Below are 19,972 nucleotides of genomic sequence, written 5' to 3' on the forward strand. Positions count from 1 at the left end.
GTATTCCAATACAGGACAGAGTGATCAGCACGTACCGCAAGTCCTGTGTATTCTAAAGTCTCTACCGAAGTCAGGGGAACAGAGTAAAAACAGCGGAAAACAATGCCGAAGAACGGTAGAGGTAGGTCATCCAGTTTTGCTTTTTTTTAATTGCAATCGAGAAAATTGATTTTTGGTGTGTATATCTATATCTATATATCTATATCTCAATACATGTCCTCTTTATGTCCAGGTTTCTGCTTGCAACGTCGTACATCGCTGGTTCAGTGTTAACAGTGATGTGCTGGCGGGGGAGGAATTAAAGATGCGCTGAGAAGGGCGCCAAGTTGGCGGGCCGACCCTCCGCTAGCCGGGCGGTGTAGTACTGAGAGCTGGAGCACTCGCCTCTTCGCCCGGCCCACTTTGTGGGCGGGGATCAGCTGCGACGGGGTTAGGTTGCGTCTCCCTGCGTGTGTCTATAACTTTGTGTTGCCGCTCCTGGTTGTTAGGAGAAGGAATGTGGAAGTCGGCGGAGGGGAGGGCGACAGGTTGCTCGAGGGAACGGCAGCAGCTCCAGCGTTTCTCCTCCGCCGCTGCTTCGCCGCTTACTTCCTCTCCAGGGAACGAGCGTGCTCCTAAAGGCTGGGATTTTCCTCATTTTAATGCTTCTTCTGCTACTTAAAGTGGAACGACTTGGGAACGGCTCCAAAAGCAAGAATCCTGCAGTCGCAGGAGCAGCGGTAGGATCGGCGCCTCGTTTTCCTCCTGTGCATTTCGAGCTGGATTTTCTGCCGACTGAGCGGGTCCGGATTTGAGATCCGACTCCGAGGCGGCGGCTCCCGCCGCCGCTTCTCGCTGGCTCTTTCGTTCGCCCGCTTGACCTCTCGCCCTGCCTTTTTGCCGACGCTTTTTTAAATGACTTGGGGGGAGGGGGGAACTGTCAAGATGGCAGCAGCGGCGGCTGCAGGAGCGAGGAGGTTATGAGTGTGGCGGTGTCGATGCTGGAACAAAACCTGGGGAGCTTGCGGAGGACTTGGGTTTCTGGACCTGTTGGAAGATCGGCGATTTGACTTGTTTGAATTGTCCGCGTCACTTTCTTTTACGCGGAGGAAGAGGATTTAAAAGGAGAGGGAGGACAGACGTTTAAGTTTCCTCTCCTGGTTAAAAAGACTGTCTCTCTCCCCCCCCCCCCCGCTTTCGGAGAGGAACGGATTTGTTTTCTTTTCTCAGAGGAGGAAGAGTGGTCACAAATGGAGCAGCCGCGATCGGATGGGTGTTAAGACTTCGTTGCTCCCCGTGAAGGCGTTTGGAAGTCGGCGAGAGAACGACTTGTGAGACCGACGGCGTCCATCAAGGCAGCAGCAGAGGGACTCGCGAACATCTCTTTAAAGAAAAAAATGATGCGGGGGGTCGCGTGAATGGGGTCTCTTTAATAGCTACCGAGCGATGCCATTGGAGGACTCCTGCGCGTAGTGAAAGATAAACAAACGCGCGGGCGCAGAGCCGCGATTTGCTTCCAGCTCCGCCGCGTTCGGAAATGCTTCCCAAATCGGTCAGCCTCGAGGGGCAGCGGAAAGAGCGCTGACCTGGAACCGGGGGCCCCGGGATTGCTTGCCTTAGAACTTTTCCTTCTGGGGGTGGAGGAGAGAAGGTGGGTGGCGGGCAGGAAGGAGGCGCCCGGACCTCTAATGGAGAGCGGCGTGCTGGCTCAGGCTCGCTAATCGCTACGAGGAGCTGCGAGGAGGAGAGAGCGGAGTGTGGATCTGACAGCGGGAAGAACAGAAGAATCGCGTCAAAAGCGGGGGGAGGCCAAGATGGCTGAGGCGTCTCCCCCCGCCCCCTTGTCCCCTCTGGATGTGGAGCTGGACCCCGAGTTCGAGCCCCAGAGCCGCCCTCGCTCCTGTACGTGGCCCCTGCAGAGGCCCGAGCTCCAAGCGAGCCCGGCCAAGCCCTCGGGAGACGCGGCCGCTGACGCTGCCTCCATGATTCCGGAGGAGGACGACGACGCTGACGACGAGGAGCAAGGGGGCACCTCAGCCGCGGCCGTCCCCGGCGGCGGCGGCGGCGAGGCTCTTGCTTCGGAGGAGACGGCCCGCCTGCTGGTTCCCTTCTCCGGACTGCCGGGTGAGGGGTCTGGCGCGGGCACCGCTACCTTGAGCGGCGGGCAGCAGCAGCAAGGAGCGGTGGCCGCGCCGAGAAAATGTTCGTCCCGGAGGAACGCGTGGGGGAACTTATCCTACGCGGACTTGATCACCCGCGCCATTCAGAGCTCGCCGGAGAAGCGCCTCACCCTGTCCCAAATCTATGAGTGGATGGTGCGCTGCGTGCCCTACTTCAAGGATAAGGGCGACAGCAACAGCTCGGCTGGCTGGAAGGTAAGCGGGGACAGCGGGAAAAACTTGATCGGGGGCGCACGAAAGGGTGGCTGGAATTTTCTGAAGCGAATGGACGCGTGAATCCTCCAGAAATGGGTGGACTCTTGCCAGCCTCGCATCCCCCGTTCCTAATTAGTGCTGGAATGGATTGGAAGACCCCGTACTCCTCTTCCTTCCCACTTTCCCGTGGTAAAGTACATGCGGCACGTTAAATCTGCTGGTGCTCTCCTCCAGGGTTCTCGGTGCAGCCTCAGAATTACATTCAGTCGCCGATTTTCCTAAGGGCGGGAAAATGCCCACCCTTCTAAAATCTTTTCTTCTCCTTCCTATCATTTTCACTGTGAATAAAGTGGTTCTACTCGGTTAAGAATGCCTCATTTTTGTCCAGTCAACTCAGCAGCTAAGATTTGTCCAACTCATAAGAAAAATGAGTTGTATTTAACACTCGGACCACTTTTTGACAAAATTAGACTGAGAAAGCTTTAAAAGAGTGGATGTTTCTACAACAAGAGTCAGTTTCTTCCTCATTTATACACAGCAAATAAAGCAAGACCATTTCAATTATTAGTTCATGCTGTTTGTCAGATAGGAGTTAAAAAAAGGTGCTTATTACTGAACGAAAGATAAGCGATGATGATCAGAGGTGCCCCTGTAGCACTTTGTTCATGCTGTGCCAAAGGGTTTAGTTCAGGTCTGTGCCACCCACCCACTGCAGGACCAGTGAAGATATCGCAGGGTGCACAACTGCAGCTCTGTTATCAGCCCAGAAAGAAGACTAGGTGGGTTGCGTTGGGTTCCCTGTGGACATTTCCAGAGGTGCTTTCTTAATGCCTAACATTATGGGTTTGCTCCTAATTTCTAGGAATGACATCAAATTCACCATATTCTGCCTGGTGCATTTTCTCAGTCAGATATTGAATGTTAGTAATGTTGGCGAAGGGAGAAAACAGTGTAGTTGGAGGAATGGTGGAAAGAATAATTCTGTGATGTAATTCCCTCTTCTCCATTGCTGTGTGCCTCAACTGCTGTTCCCTAGGCTTAGTTGAGTTGAATGCAATGTGTGCTTCTCAGTAGTGAAGCAGGAAGCTTCTAACTTACATCAACAATGAGTCTGTTACGCTGCTGGGTTCTTTATGTAAAACTGCAAAGATTGCTCCTAGTGTTCCTTTGCATTAAAAAGAGAGAGAGAGATCAGTGCGTATCATAATATCCATGCACTCTAAAGTTTAGATGATGGTGAGTGTGTGTACATACATTTTGTGAGCTATTATATGGCTAGAATGAAACTGCAGACTAACATATTAAATCAGTTCAATACCTAACAACAGATAGGGAATCAAAATAAACTCTTTTTTCAGATCTGAATTGCTATGTGAGGACAGCCCTTTCTTTGACATTATATGCACAGTCAGCTTCTGAAGTTATTCACACCAGAAATCTTGCTGCTGCTGCTGCTGCTGCTGCTGCTGCTGCTGTTGTTGTTAAAGGGACCTGAAGTTGCTGTTGATATTTTCTCTTATGACATTAAAGGATCTGTGTATGTTTAGCCTACAGAAGAGATGACTGAGTGGGATATGATAGTAGTGTTCATTATCTGAAGGGTTGTAATATAGAAGGAGTGGGTTTATTTTCTGTTGCTCAAGGGGCAGGATTAGAACAGGTAGGTTAAAACTACAAAGAAGTTGGTTCAGACTAGACATCAGGAGGACATTCATAACTCTGTAAGCAATCAGCCTGTGGAACAGGCTGCCACATGAACTGGTGAGTTCTCTCTTACTGGGGTCTTCGTGGCTGGATGGTTTTCTTCAGAGATGCTCTAGTGGATCCTGCTCTGAGGCGGGGGTTGGACTATATGGCCTCCCAGATCCATCACAACATTTTGATACTATGACTATAGACTGCTGTCTCAGCTTTTTATTTCAGACTTTAAATTCACAGTTGGGTAAAAAATAAAACACAAGAAGTGTAAATAGAGACACTTAAAAAAAAAAGTGATAAGTACAGCCATAAGTGTTGCAAAAGTGTAATAGTAATAAATTTTAAAACCTGGAAGCAAAGTATTTTGCTTGGTTATTACAAAGAAACATTGTTAGCTATCTAAGAGTAAGGGAGGCACTGTCTTACATTATATGGCCATGTGATACATGATACAGACTTGTTTCTATCAGAGAACTTTCTAAAGTTCTTTTTAAATAACTTCATGCAAGAAAATTGAACTTGAAACATAACTCTGAAAAAATGCTTACATTGGTACACACGTTGTCTTTTTCTGGTAACATTTTAATAGTGAAGTGAGACTGTGAATGGAATACTGGCATAGTGGTATTGTTGTTATTACTATTATTATTTTAAGCCCATGTCCTGCTCTCGCAAAGTATGCTATTTTGCATATGTTGCATGTAGGTAGTTGTTTATACCAAAGATAGTTTAATTTCACTCAGCCTTAAATGGCAGTGAATGGGATTCTGATCCTGCCCCTCCTGCTGCTGCTGCTTTGGAAACAAATTCATTTTCCAGAAGGTCTTACTGGACATGGTGGACTGTATGTTCTATTGAGTGTACATAGGAGCAGCCTCATAGTGTATAGTCATAGATCATCCATTTGGATTTTTTTTTTTTTTAAGAAAAATTGTTTTCAACATAGTAACAGTTGTGGAACAGCCCCTCTGTTGCCTGCCATTTCTCTTTTCGAAATGGCCATGACCTTTTTCAAGGTTCAAATGTTTGCTGTAGTGAAAATGCTGCTGATTTCAAGAAGAAACCTAGGATTATTAAATGCCTTACTTTCTGTGCCATTCCTGTGCTCAAGACTGCAACTTCTCAAAGCATTTTTTTCTAAAGTAGATGGCAAAATAGCTCAGTGCTTTTCAAGTGTTTATGTATAACTTAGAGTTTCCCCTTTAAGGCATGTCTGTATGTGGTTCCGTGTTAAAAAAAATCTTAGATGTGCTCATCTAATACATCCCTCTCCTCCCACAGGTCATATCCCACTCCTACATCAGTCAAATCATTCCTATGCCCGTATGCGGTGGAAAGAAAGATCAATCAACATGGGGTGTAATGGGGTATCTGTGGTTCTAGAGATATTGCTGAACAACAGTATCCAGTATCCTTTCCCCTTGGGTGTAATTGCTAGGGCTGCAAAGAGCTATACTTCACCAGTATCTGGAGGCCCGTTAGCTTTGCACCATGTCAAAGAAGAACAATATGGTGAGGCAGCAAGAATCCTGATGAGATTTAGGTTTGGATCTCATGTAGCCATAAAACTTGCTGCATGACCTTCTCTTCCTCCCTTCCTTCTGCCTAACTGACCTCACAGGTTTGTTGTGAAGTTAAAGTGGGTAGAGCATAGAGAAACAGAAATGTGCTTCAGGGTGCTTATTGTTTTGCCCATTCCTCTTCACGCCACCCAGCCGTAAGTTTTCATGGACTGGAAATGATTTAATTCCACTTTGGACTACTTGCAAGAAGTACAGAATAAAATCCTAATACCATAATAAGTGCTCTGTACTCCTCTTTCTAACAGAACTTCCTCTTTTCATTATCTAGGTACTGACTTTTGTTATAGTAAAGATAACAAGTTCCAGTTCACTTGACTATATGGTGAGCATTCCTACACAGAACGTGCTTGCATGGACATTGTAACATGTCTCAAGTATGAAAGCAAGATAATCTTTGCCATTGGTCTTAGTCAAAAATCTATGTGGGGCTGTGGCATTTGAGAAATCAGTATGTTGGTCTTATTTGTTGCCTTAATATACCTTAACGATGTTGTATTCTATGGTGTCTGAGTTTTTCTTAACATTTGTTTTTTTAAAAAAGTTGTTTTGATTTTTGTTTTACATTTTCACATCTGAGGATACTTTATTTTAACAAGAGTTAGTAGGTACTAACATGGAGGGAAAATGTAAAATGCTGTAACGTAAAATTCACTGTAATATTAAATAAAGAACAAATGTCATTTACCCATGCATGATTTTACTTGCCTGGTAGAGATCCTTTGTTCCAAAAAAGGAAACAGCCCACTTCTGGAACACCTGTAGCACCTACTACAAAAAGTGCAATGATACCATACATTCATTACATAGGGTGTGTGTTCCTTTTCAGGATCTTCACTTGATGGGACTAAAGAAGAATTTAGATTATACAGTGGAAACAAGCAATTTGGAAATTTGTTAGAAACTCTATTTCTATTACTAACCTATATGAGTCTCAATTTCTCAATTGGACACATAACAGAAATTTAAGTGCAAATGAAGGATTTCTATAGTTCCAAATTGAGTCTGAGAGGTATGCATAATTTGCTCTATTACTTTGATTCAGTGGGAACTTGTTAAAAAAAAGTTCATGAAAGAACAAACGTTTTAAAACTTTGGAACACTATGTCAGAAAATACATCTTTCTGTTTTTGCATCTTTATATGCATTCTCATGTAGAAGGGTGGTTTTTGCAGGTAATAACAAGACTCCATAAATGTGACCCAAGAATCCTGTTAGGGTTTAGATCCAGGTTGGGAATAATTGCTTTTCCAGTTGGTATTATTTTAGAAATGTCAGTTGCAGAGTAGTAGTTTGGAGCCTTACCTGTAGTAACAAACTTAGCCTTTAACTTTGTTGATTAAAATTTCTGGGAATTAATCCCTACACATATGGAAAACACTAGGTTGACGAAGGCTGCTCTGGGCCAATTAAATCAGACAAGTTTTGAAGTGATATTGATTTCACCAACCAGTATTCAAGCTAATTAAAATGTCTCAAAGTTGAATCGTTAAACTCATGTTCAGAAATTTCTCAGTGACCTCACGATAACCCTGGAAGATGAAATCAAGTGATAAATGTGAACAACTCCTCCTCCTCCTCCTCCTTCCTCCCTATTTCTTTTTTTAGGTGCTGTGATAGTCTTAAACTGAATTTAATCCATTTTGTCTGACCAGCATTTTCTAAGAAATAAAAATGAATGCAAACTTCTCTTGGTTAAAGTAAAGACTCATTTGAATTGCATTCAACTCCTGGTAATTTTATTGGACCTGTCCGTGTGCTTTCCTTGGCAACAACAACAAAGGTTTACCATTCTTTTTTGATTTTCTAGTTAGCTGCAACCCTGTAATTCTATAATGACCTCCCATCCAAGTACTAACTGTGTCCAACCCTACTTAGTTTCTTTCAAGATCAGCCAAAGTTGGCTAGATGCTGCATCTAACTGGCCTTTTTTAAAGTGCTGGAGATATTACTTGAATTAGTTCCATTGTTTTTTGGAGAAACAAATACGCATGTTCAGAAACTTGTATCTCCATAGCTGGGTAATCAAAATAATACTTAAAGCAACTTGCTAGATTCAGATGTAGCAGTAAAATCATCAGAAACATATTCTCGATTCTTCTGCTACCCACAACAAACCCTTTTAACACACACACACACACACACACACACCCCATATAGAAGGATGCAAATAGGGATAGGTTTGTGTTTCAGGATAAAGCGAAATTCTCAGAAATCAAGCAGCAGCAGCTCCTGTCAGATCTATGTTCGCGTATTGACTTTTTTTTTTAACAAAAAGGGAATAAATGGTAACACTAAATTGAGAAATTTGATAGGCTCTTTTCAAAAGTTTCTGCATTTGAGTTTTGTATTTTGAAGAGGTAATGACTTGTTCATTTAGAATTATTTTACTTGAAAGTGACTGTGCAATTCCTACACATTCTAGGTTGGTTTTATAAAAAGTAAACCTTTCTACTTCCTAACATTGCATATAAAGTTCTTCAGTAAGCAAGTTATTGCAGTGTAGAATAATTGCTGATAATCTTTATTAGGAATGTGTCAGTAACCAGTTACATAGTTGATATTTACCTGAAAGTAAATTGGCTTAGAATTATGATTGTTACCATATACTGCTCTGGAAAGTTATTCGTAACCACAGGAGAAAATTATTTGGTGCTTAGTAGTTTGCTGTATTGATTGCCTCCTAAAATAGGGTTAATTACCAAGCAACTTACTATATGGTTATATGTGGTGGGTTGGTGGCAACACCTGACTGGCCTTATCTGGGCTTGAAAATTAAGCAGGGCTGAGCTTAGATAGTACTTCTAAGAAATCCTATTATTGTGAGAGTTTAGGGGAAAAAATCACACAAGAAGGCAGTGGCAAACCACTTCCCTGTTGCTGCTGACATGAGTGTCTACCTGGAGTCAGTAGGGTCAAGCTTAAGTCCAAGGAAGCCTTGCTGCTACTCCACATAGCAGGCATTGTTCTTCTGGTCAGCCAGGGTTCTCTTTACATATCTTGTTTTTCTGTTTATCTGTAAGCTGCTCAAAGTCGTCAAGGAGTTGGGTGGCTTCAGAATTGGATGGATAGATAGATAAAGGCGTGAGTAGATGTGTGTAGGCTGCTGTAATTTGTACCTCTATCCATTCTGCAGTTGAGAGATGAATAAAAAAGAAATTTAAGTGAATTACGCAAGGAACCAAAAGAAAATAATTGAAGGTGGGTGTTGGAATATACATTTTATGCATAATAATAATACATTAGTATTAATGCCTGGAGTACAATGCTTTTATATTCCAGAATACATGAACACTTTACTTGAAGTACGTGAATAGAGATAGAGCACATTCAGAATTGGATGAGCTGACTCAATACAGGAAGTTTGTATGACACTTTATCAACCTACTTAGTGTTTTCTTAGTGAGCGATGTATCCCATTGTTATCCCTATAATATATCCTATGTATCAGGCATCTCTAATTGATGCTATCTTGCGTAACTGGTAGCCCTATGCCATGTAACTCTTGCCCTGCAAATATTTAGGATAAGGGACTTGATGCTAATTTACTACTGCAGAGTTTTTAAATGTGGTATTATGCTGGTACTCCAGGCAAAGATTCCAAAGTATTGGCTGGGCTCAGTAGCCAATGATTATTTATGCTAATTGCCCATCCTTTATGTCTTTTCAGGTCCGGAGTACCTCTCTCATACCATGGTGGAATTTGAAATGTTCTTAAGCTTAGTGTTTCATGAGTCAGTACCCCCCACTCCCGTCTTAGTCAGAAGGGAAAAACTCAAATCAAATCAAAGTTTATTGATTAGCCCTAAGGCCTTATCAAAATAAAAGTTAAACACTAGATATTAGTAAAACTGTTTACAAAATTAATATAACAAACTAAGTAAAACGTGAATAAAAATAGAGTAAATAAGTATAAGTAGATATACATATAAGTGAAAATACAAATCATATTTCCATATCACCCCAACAATTCACTCTGATCCACCCCACATAAATAGATCTCAAGCGCATTGATTTGCTTAGAAACAAAGGTGTGTTATATGTTGTTTATGGGTTTTGACCACACATAAAATATGTTGTTCTAATATATGAATCCCAATGGGTCAGAAAAACTCATATCAGGCAGAAGCTTGTCTATTTCAAACAGAGCCATCGTGATATAAAATATTTCCCCCATATTCTTTGCAACTTGTGGATCATTTGTGATGGGACCTTCATTAGATATCCTGATCCTGTCTTGGTACAGAATAAAGTTCTGGTTACAGGGATGTAACATTGGTATTGTTGGAACTATCATGGTATCAATGATTGAGGATCATCATGACTTTGTTGTTTGTAAGAGCTGTGGATGCTTTGAAAACAATTTGGAAGAAGTGCTGTGAACCTCATGTGAGCACAACTCAATTGGCTGTTCATTTTCCAGGTTTCTGCATAAGCCTGGAAAAATGGTGCTATTACTTTTAAGAGTTGCCTTAACTTTAATGAAGAGAGGTGTGGTGCTTGTGCGAGGTCTAAAGCACTTCTGGATCATTTCAAAGCGTGATAGATCTGTTGCTTATATCCTTTATTTAAACAGAATAAAATTAGTTGGCATGTTGGACATAATTAAAATGGGTGCAGCATATTAACTTTTTTTTAATGTGCATTAGAAACAAGTTGGCACTTATCTAATTGGCGTGTTGGCTTTGTAATAAGACAGCAGTGACTATTCATAGTTTGTAAGACATTACATCTCTTGTAAATGTCCAGTTTATTCACCAACAAACCGATCCTTCCATGCCCTGTAGAAGTTTATCTAATACTGCTTGATGGCTACGGGCAGTGAAGCTACCCAGTAAATCTCTCCAAATCTATCCTGCCATCTACGTTCTACTAAACATATGGGCAAGCTATTTTAACACTCACCTACAGATTTCCAAATCTCCCACAGTGATTTATTTATATGACTCAGTATCTGCATACTCCTCTGAATAGCTGATGAGGGTAAAAAGAGAGTGTTTCTCCTTTCCTAAAAACTGCATATGTTGGCCATATTTTCCTTTTTTTAATTTTGTCTGGTTGACATTGTTTAACTTATTTGCACACATGGTTTTGTGATTCTCAGAGCTATTTTATTCACTGTGGTTTCTCAGATATCATTCAGAGTGAGGTTTTGTAATGAGGAAAACAAAATTCTCCTTGAAATATTTTAGAAATAATTAAAATTAAAACAGTTGCCCATGATCACTCTTGCCTAGAAATGGAAACAAAGAGATAAATTAAAAAGATGAAAAGCAAGATCTCATTCTACTTTGAGGAAAACTCAGAGATAGCAATAAATTTGGCCTTTTCAAAGCCAACCTCATGTTAGTAGATCAAAGAAACATCTTCAGCTGCCTGTCTTGTTAGGGCATCTTGTATTTCAGTTTTGATTTTATTCACTGTAATTAATAACATGGGTGGCTTTGGGTGTTCCCCCATGTATCAGAAAAGAATATAGATGCTAAGCATAAGGGCAATCCAGAAGAACATTTTACAGTACAAACACAAACATGTAATTATTTATCTGGTCTTCTGTAATGAAGATTGGCCTTTGGATTAATAATGGGGAATCCTTCCAAATGTTTTTGCCCTTCAATAGATATGAAATATATTATATTTGGATGGTTAGTAGCATTGTGAATATATGTATGACTGGGTATGTGGATAGTTAATAACCTGTATAAGTTTGTTTGCAAAGTCTCTATCACATTATAGATAACTGAAACCCCACCTCTAAGATGTATATTTTATTTATTTGATTTATACCCTCTATTTTATTCTATTACAGAACAGTATTAAAAGTTAAAATCACAGATTAAAACGAAGAATGAAATTGGTACAGGTAGTCCTCACTTACTGACTGCCTCGTTTAATGATTGTTTGAAGTTACAAGAGTATTAAAAAAACAGCTTTGCAACCAATCCTTGCATTTACAACTGTTACAGCACCCTGCAGTCACGTGAACACCATTTGTGTGCTTCCCAACCAACTTGTGACAAGCAGAGTCAGTGCAGAAGTAAAATTGTAAGTTGTGGTCACGTGATGTTTTGCTTAATGACCGCGGTGACTCGCTTAACAGCTGAATGGGAAGTGATGTCATAAGTCTTGCAGTCATGTGATTTTCCACTTCGTAATCATGGCGCTTAGTGACAGAATTGCTGGTCCCAATTGTGGTAGCTAAGTGAAGACACCTGTAGTAAAATTATTTAACAAAAGCCTGATGAAGGAAAGACATTTTTACAGATTTCTCCAAAGGCTCAGAGTGTGGGGCCAAAAGCAACTGCTGAAGGAATATGTTGTGGAGTCTGAGAGCAGCTCTGGAGAAGGCTCTATCCTCTGTGCCAGGAAGGTGGCCCTCTCTCGGGTTCCTCCCACACTGTTTAGCGTATGCCTGCAGGAGTTGTTTTTGTAGTTCCTAACAGCCAGCAAAGTTGGTAATGGCAGAAGCAGTTCTCAGTTTCTCCATTATTTAATGCCTTGATGGTCAATATTTATGTATGTATGTATGCATGCATGTATGTATGTCACTTTTATATAGCCGCCCATCTCACACAAAGCGACTCTGGGCAGTGTACAACAATTAAATGACAAGTGAATAAAAACAAGCCTTATAAACAGATAAAAAGCTACTATTAAAATAAAAACATCCCATTTTTTTAAATTAGATTTTAAAATATAGAAACCCCATGGAAAAAGCAGAATATCAATTCCAGTGGAGCCATCTAAGAATGTCTCCAGTTCCCAAAGACCCCCAGGCCTGATGGCATAAATAGGTTTTCAGGGATTTCCTAAACGACAGCAGGGAAGGAGCTAGACACCCGAAATTGTCCCGGGTAAGCAATTGGCAAATTGCAGATCTTTCAGTGCATGAATCATGGGATCCCTGTACCTTGTACTGGCCAGGAGCCTCAGTGCCCCATTTTGTTCCAACTTTTGGACACTGTTCAAGGATAACCCCTACTGACAGCACATCACAGCATTTAGCATGAGATGTAACCAAGGTGTGAAAAAAATCCAAATCCAATTACCTTAAGGGATGTAGCTGGTAGGTGAGACATAATGGTGGAAAGGCAATTCTCACCACAGTTACCACCAATAAATTTAGTGACAATTGAGGATCAGAACACTCCCAGGTGGCAAACCTGCTTTTTCAGGAAGGGCGTAGCTCAATCCAAAGCAGGCTGAACCTCAGTCCCCAGTCCAGCTTCCTTTTTACCAACAGCCCTTCTTTTGTCTGGATTTAATTTAAGCTTACTTTTCCTCATTCACCTTATTAAATTCAAGGGTACCTGTTGTTTCCTTACAAATGAATGGCAAAGAGTAATACAGCTGGACATCATCTGCATACTGAACTAGAACCTTAGATGAGTTCTCCAAGTAATTTCATGTAGAGACTCCATTGGGACAAGATGGGATGCTGTGGGATGCTACAGATGTGTGTGTGTGTGTGTGTGTGTGTGTGTGTGTGTCTAGATGTTGAACATTAATCCCCCAGCAGTAACTTCTGGACCGACTTCAATAGAAAGGACTGGATCCAGTACAAATCAGTGCCCCAAAGCCTAGCCAGAACCCAGAAGAATCCAGAACATGGTTGATGATATTAAAAATGGCCAAGAACAACTAGCAGGCTTTGTTCCTGCAGTCTAGGTCTGTCATGAGTCATCCATCCAGGTTATCAACAAAGTTTCAGTGCTGTACCCCACCAAGAACCTGGTTGAAATGTCCAGAAATAAGTGGTCTTTCAGATGCATCTGGAGCTGGATGGTCAGTAGCTTCTCATTTACTTTTTTCAGGAATGGGACTTTTGAACTGGCCTATAATCATGCAGATCTCCCAGGTCAAGGGTGAATTTATTTATTTGATTTATATCCTGCCTTTTTTCCCCTTACAATTCAAGGTGGTGTACATATGTACATAGTGCTCCCTTCTTATATTTTTCCACAACAACTCTGTGAGTTGGGTTGGGCAGAGAGTGACTAGCCCAAGTTCACCTAGCCAGCTGCTGTGCCTAGGGGAAGATTACAATTCAGTCTCCCGTTTTCTAGTCCAGCACCTTAACAATTACACCAAACTGGCTCTCTTCAATAAACTGAGCTGATTTTTTTTCAATACCATTCTTTTTTCTGCCTCCTTCAAGCAGAAGAGAACACATCCCTCTTGCAGTGTGCCCTAAGAGGTGAGGTGATGGTATGTTGGCGCAATGGTTGTTACCCTGTTTCCAGAAAGTGTGAAAATGAAGGGAAATTAATCCCTCTCTGACAGGTTATAGTCTAAATTAACAGAAGGCAATTCCAACATTCTGTTAAGTAAGGCTGTAGTGAACTGGGTGCTCTTGGTCCAACAGGGATTGCAAGGGGTCCTGCTACTTAATATTTAGAGTTATACCTAGATACAGTCAGATAGGTATGTGTAGGGGTAGCAGATAATCCTTCTGGTTCTTTGACTGGGATATAGAAAAGTTAAAGGAGAAATAATGATAAAATAATTTGATAAATTAGAATTGAACAATTTAGAACAAGTAATTCTAAGAGGCACACAGGGCTTGTATTTGCACAATAGGCTGCCCGTTGTTAACTGAACCATTGTTTGCAGCACACTAAAGCATAAGTTATCACACAGGGCCACAAACTAGTTAAGGGAATTTAAGCTCAGTGTGCTCTGCAGATTCAGTCAGGAGTGGGACTCCCAAATAGCAGAAACTAAATTAAATATGGCTAGTTTTAACCTTTCCTGACAGAGAAATCTGATTGCCATCCATTTGTGTGTGTGTTTTGTACAGGATATGAGAAATTTTACTTTTTTTCCACCGTAATATGGGTTGTGATGCAAATAGCATTCTAAGAAAGAAATAGTTTGTTGAATAACATGCATTTTAATAGGAGATCTGTATTTCTGAGGTCCTACTGATGTAGTGAGTCTTTTGGCCTTTTCACTAAAAGAGGCTCTGGTTGTCACTGTGGGATACCCAAGTATCTCTGTCCCAGTTTGGTGGCTGTGTGTGATTGATTCTGAGTCCCAGTAGACAGCTTTCTACCTTTTAGAGTACTTTTTGTTTCTGTAGTTTCATCATTTTGTCATGAACATTAAAGTATTCATAACCTTCATGTTATTCTGTTCCCTTCTTCCTTTAGAATTGGTTGATTAGATTTCTAAAGAATTAATCTCAGTAACCAAGGAAGAGTGGAGGCTGTGACTCTAGCCAGAGGGAGCACCATTGACTCCACTGCTGGGCAACTGTTGAGGCCCCACTAATCTAGCAGGATGTTTTCTTCACATCTGTAAAAAAAGGGGGGGCAGCCCTGCACTACCCATTATGCCTGGATTCCCATGGTGCTCAGCATTCCCATTACACTCTAAACAACTCTACATTTTGGGCAAGTGGGTAGTTAAAATGACAGACAAGTCCAAGTGGGTGGTGGTGTTTGGAATATAGCTGCTTACTGCAGTTCTGCCACCAACAGGTAAGATGGACAGGACTTGTTGATGGAGAATTTACTGACTTCATAATTGCTTTTCCCTGCCTTCCTCACCAGAAGAATTCAAAGCAAATAAAAGGGATGTCAGTACACTGCATGTACTTCGTAGTTGTTGAGCTATAGGTCACAGTACATTGGTTTACAGGATAGTCTCTGAACTAGCTTGCTTAGAATAATATGCTTAGGGATAAAGCCAGGGTTGTGACTATAGTATGTCACAATGGGTCAAAACTGACCTTACTGTTAGCAGGGAATGCTGCATCTGGCTGTGGTGGAAGTGAGGTTGGTAACCTAGCCTGTAACTTCTCTATCTTCCCAAAAAGTGTTATGTGAGAACCTTGATTGACCAAAGCCATGATGCATGATGGAGTTCAATATCTCTGGCAGTGATAAACATAGCATATGGAAGATTACAACCTGGAACATAAGAGGAACAATTGGTAAAGAGCATGCATTAACAAGGTGAAAGAAATAAAGAGACATGGTATGTAACTGTGAAACTAAGAGAAAGTGGAAGGATGTAATAGATCTGAATGGAGTGATCTGATCTTGTGGAGTGGAGTTGATGAATGCATGTAGAGAAGTGAAGGGGTATGTTTAATTATAAATGAAAGGGCTAAAATGTATGTCAGAAGGAATGGATTGATGTGATTTAGGATATTGTGGATGCATATAAAAGTAGGAATCCATAAGTTGGTGCTAGTTACATGTTACTCTCCAGTGAATAGTAATAATGGAAGAATTAGGGAAGAGTTCTGGGGAAAAAATGTGCAAAATCCTGACAATGCAATTCAGAGGGGAAAAAAATCCTGAAAAACCATTTCTATACCTTTGCTGATACTGTATGGATGTGGCCATGAGTTGAGACTTGACCTTATTTTCAGGGAAAGGTATAAGCAACCAGTGGTCCAAATTGCACTTGAACCTGACAGTTAAATGACAGAAATTTGTAAACTGCTTTTAAGCTTGCCTTTTCCCAAGCTCTGGGCGAGAGTGTTAGTGTCCAAGGGTACTTCACATATTAGTAGGAAGTTCTATACATCTCAGTTTTGTTCCTGTAGAGTCATATGCATGAGTTGGAGCTTCAGCTTCTCACCCCACAAGCTCATGGTTAGGCCAGTGCATTTTCTCACTTAAAGCATGCTGGAATTTGCTGTGGTTGCTCATAAAATACCTGTAAGTGTTCATTTCCAGTATAAAATACTACCTGTTTGGGGGGAAACCTGTATAGAATTTCCTTAGCTTATTATAACAATATACAGTAAGCTCCAGTTTAAACCTATGATGTTTAGACTAAAAGAGATATACCATATAAAGACAACATTAGGCTTTGAAAGTAGAAATGATGATTATTCGGAACAATATATTCCAAGAGTGAAGTTAATTAGATACTAAACTGTATATAAAGACTTGGTGGAAGCAGTATATTAATATAATACTTACAAATGCATTCTTAACATTATACCATTGTAGAGCTTTCCCTTTTAGGGGAAAAAAAAAGCCTGTTCATTGCTAATTTGCATCAGTGCATCTTATATGTATGTGTGCAAATTAAAATGATAGGCAGGTGCAGTTAAAAGATATATAAAAATGGTCTGGTATATTAGGCACTTAAATTCCTGAAGGCTGTTAAAGTGTTAATCATGTTAGAATGAAGATGACTCTTGGGCAGTATAATGTAAACAGAACCTTAAGATAGGAGTTATCCTCTGTACCGCTTGTTGGTAGGAGGCACATGTCAAGATTTTGATAAGTACTGAACATGTTGAGTGGCTTGCCTGATAAACTGAACTCTATGAGGCTGGGTTCCTTTGATATGGTTTTAATTTTGCCCCATGATTTCTTTATACTGAAGTGCCTGATCACTTCAGAATTTTTGTTAAATGTATGTGTAAAGTTTGCATTTGGCTGATCAGGTCAAGAATAGTTTAAAGAAATGGCAACTAATTCTTTGCTTTAAATTTTAAAGAAGTCTTTCAATAATAAGTTCTTTTAAAAAAATGCAAGGAAAAATTGCAAAGAAAACCTCACATATTAAAGGGAACCAGTCTTAAAAATTGAGGTCTTGTATGTATTGATGTAATGGCAATAGAGACTGCTGTTTATATTTCTGTATTGCAATTTACAACAGCCATTGTGCTGATTAAAAATGTCTTCTGAGTTTCCTTAAAGTAGGGCTGCCAGATATAAATTTCAGTAATCCAGATAACCACTTGATTGACAGCAAAGAGATATGGTACCCTAAACCTAGTTATTGACCAGCATTTTGCAGCCAAGATCTAGAAGCTTTACTTAAAGGAGCTTTGCTTTTTTTCTTAAACTTCCCCAGGAGTTTACTATAGTATTTTTTCTTACTGATTTCAGTTAAAATGCAAAAGAAGAGGGAAGTAGATAGATGTATAATATCTTTAAAGGTATGCTTATAATTTGATGTGTTTTACAGATTTCATAACAGAGAAGAAATATTACTGGGTTCGTTGGAATTTACTTTCAGATGCATTTGTATTGAAATGCAGACTAAAAGAATATCTTGTACTTTCATAACTTAAGAGGAGCATCAGGTTATTTAAGTTTATTGTAATTTAGTTCATACTGCAGATGAATCTATAAAAAGTTTGGTTTGAGTTATATAAACCAAACCATTATGGTATGTAGATTAAGGTGCGTTGCTTGCTGTGCTATATGAACCCAGACAGTTATGCCTTCTTAAGGAAGGCATGGCTCCATATAGCACTGTTTAATGTTAAAAGTCTTCTGTGTGTTCTAAATTTTATTTCTTGGTTGACAGTATCTGTATGCATTAGATATTAGTATAACTCCATCCTAAATGGGAAAAAAGTACATTAGAAATCAACATTGGCTAAAATATTCAATTTTTTTTCAATCTGATAACATTTTTGCAAATGGTTAGATATTTTGTAGATGTCTTTTTCTTGTGTTTCTTAGTATGTAGAACATTAGGTGTGTTGCCTTGGCAAAATGTAAAATAATTGATTATCAGCAATCTTGGTATTCTGAGATGTCCTCTCACTTCAGGCTCCCTTTCTTCCAGTCCTAGCAATCAGATGAGGTGTGTGGGGAAGGAGGGGAGAATCATATAGAAAGTGAGTTCAAAAGCCCCTTCTCTGTCTTGACCGCCCCCCCACCCCCAAGCTGAGAAAAAGGTGCTAATGGAATAGTTTGTGTGGGAGTGAATTTGGACTGTATTTTGCCTTTGGCCCCACCCATTTCTGAAATGCAGCTTTTGGGGAGGGAAAGGGCACATTCCAATTTTAGGGCCATTTTCTCTTTATAGCGAATCCAGTAAAATAATGCACCTCTTCCATAATTCCTTCTGTTTCATTTATGCATTTCTTTTGTATATTCATGCTGTTTTATTTGTGCATGCTTGTCTGACTATTACCATATGGTATATGTTCCATCTTTTCATCTAGACTAGGAACTGAAGTGTGACAACCAGTTTTGGAAAGGGGTGTGTGTTGACTGGACATATTTTCAAACGCTGTTTAGAAGCTAGAGTAATCAGAAGGTGCACTTTGCTTCTTAGTAGTCAAGCCCCCTTTCCAACTCTGTTGGTATACATGGGAGTGTTTTAGGACTAAAGCCCTGGGGTTATGGAGCATTTGGCAATTAGGGACTTCCCTCAGATGAGTTTGTAAGAGCAAACGTATATCTCCAGACTGAATTCACATGGTAAGCTGCGGTTTGTTGAAAAAAAACACGTGGATGGTTTGGCACAACATGCAGTGTATGTACAAAAGGAATTGAGATGCTTGGTCCATCACCTTGCTGATTTTGACCCATAGGATGCAGGAGAAGAAGGAATAAATCACAGGATCGGCATCATCGAAATGATTCTGCCAGCTGGTCTCAGGAATAGAATTGCATTTGGAAGTTGCCATCTTGCAGTCATCATTTGGTTGTCTAGAGGCAATTGACTTGACATGTTTTCCCTTAAAATCTGTCAGACACATGTTTATGCATATGCCAACCCCCCCCCCCCCCATTTGGGGGGCTGCACAAGTTTGCATGAGACCTGCAAGCCTCAATTTTGCATTCTTGTTCTAGGAGATTCCTTCAAACAATTTTCTTTGTAGAAATTTATATTTTAATTGTGTATGATTCTGCACAAGCTTTTAAGAATCTGTTTCTGAGGATTCTACCTCCTAACTCAAAATACCACTTTTGACTTAGTGATGAAAAGAGACACCCAGCATAGCTATTCTGAATTACTTTTACAATCCTATGGCTGCATCAGTGTAAAGAAGATTATTTTTTCCATCCAGCCATTGAAATTCTAATTTCAGGTATTCATAGACTGAATACACAATTATATGTATTTTCCTTTTGCAAATCCAATTAAATTGTATTTAATGTATTTAAAAATGATATCTTAGAAAAACTGCTGTTTAAAATGGCAAGCATGTGTGTTTGTTTACTGACTTTAGAACTTGTGGATTAGAGTAATTAAAGAAAACAGTGGAATATGTTGGTTAGCTGCAAGAGGAAATCATGCCATTGTACATATTGAGTGTCCTACATTCAGCTGGATTCCAATAGCCAGAAATGGTGGGCTGAGAATGGAGAACTCACAGAACTTTGTGGCTCGGTTCATACAGTGTGCTAAGCCATATTTTGATTTAAAAGTGGGTTGTCAAATAAGCCACAGTGGTTGGATTCACACAACCTCCTTTATAAATCATTCTTCCGTCTCACTATTATTTTCTCCCTCTTTCCTCCAGTAATTCAGTCTGATTCTGCTTATCGTAATTTTGGTTTGGAGCACACTGCCATCCCCTTTTGTGGAATAAACTGAAATTCAGTATAATGAAGCATATTGTTT

At 40.4% G+C, this 19,972-nt stretch overlaps 1 protein-coding gene across 1 annotated transcript in view; it reads left to right on the forward strand.

The window, feature by feature from the left end:
* Positions 1-452: 452 nt before the first annotated feature.
* FOXO3 (forkhead box O3) overlaps positions 453-19,972 on the forward strand; it is a 129,229-nt gene continuing 109,709 nt past the window's right edge. The window contains exon 1 of the mRNA XM_088139138.1: positions 453-2,354. Coding sequence (XP_087995264.1) covers positions 1,794-2,354 — 561 coding nt within the window. The 5' untranslated portion in view covers positions 453-1,793. The remainder of the gene's footprint in view (positions 2,355-19,972) is intronic.

This window comes from Python bivittatus, unplaced genomic scaffold (genome assembly GCF_059951505.1).
Source record: "Python bivittatus isolate LINGU-HERP-01145 unplaced genomic scaffold, Pbiv_v1 ctg000020_np1212, whole genome shotgun sequence".
Taxonomy (NCBI): Eukaryota; Metazoa; Chordata; class Lepidosauria; order Squamata; family Pythonidae; genus Python; species Python bivittatus.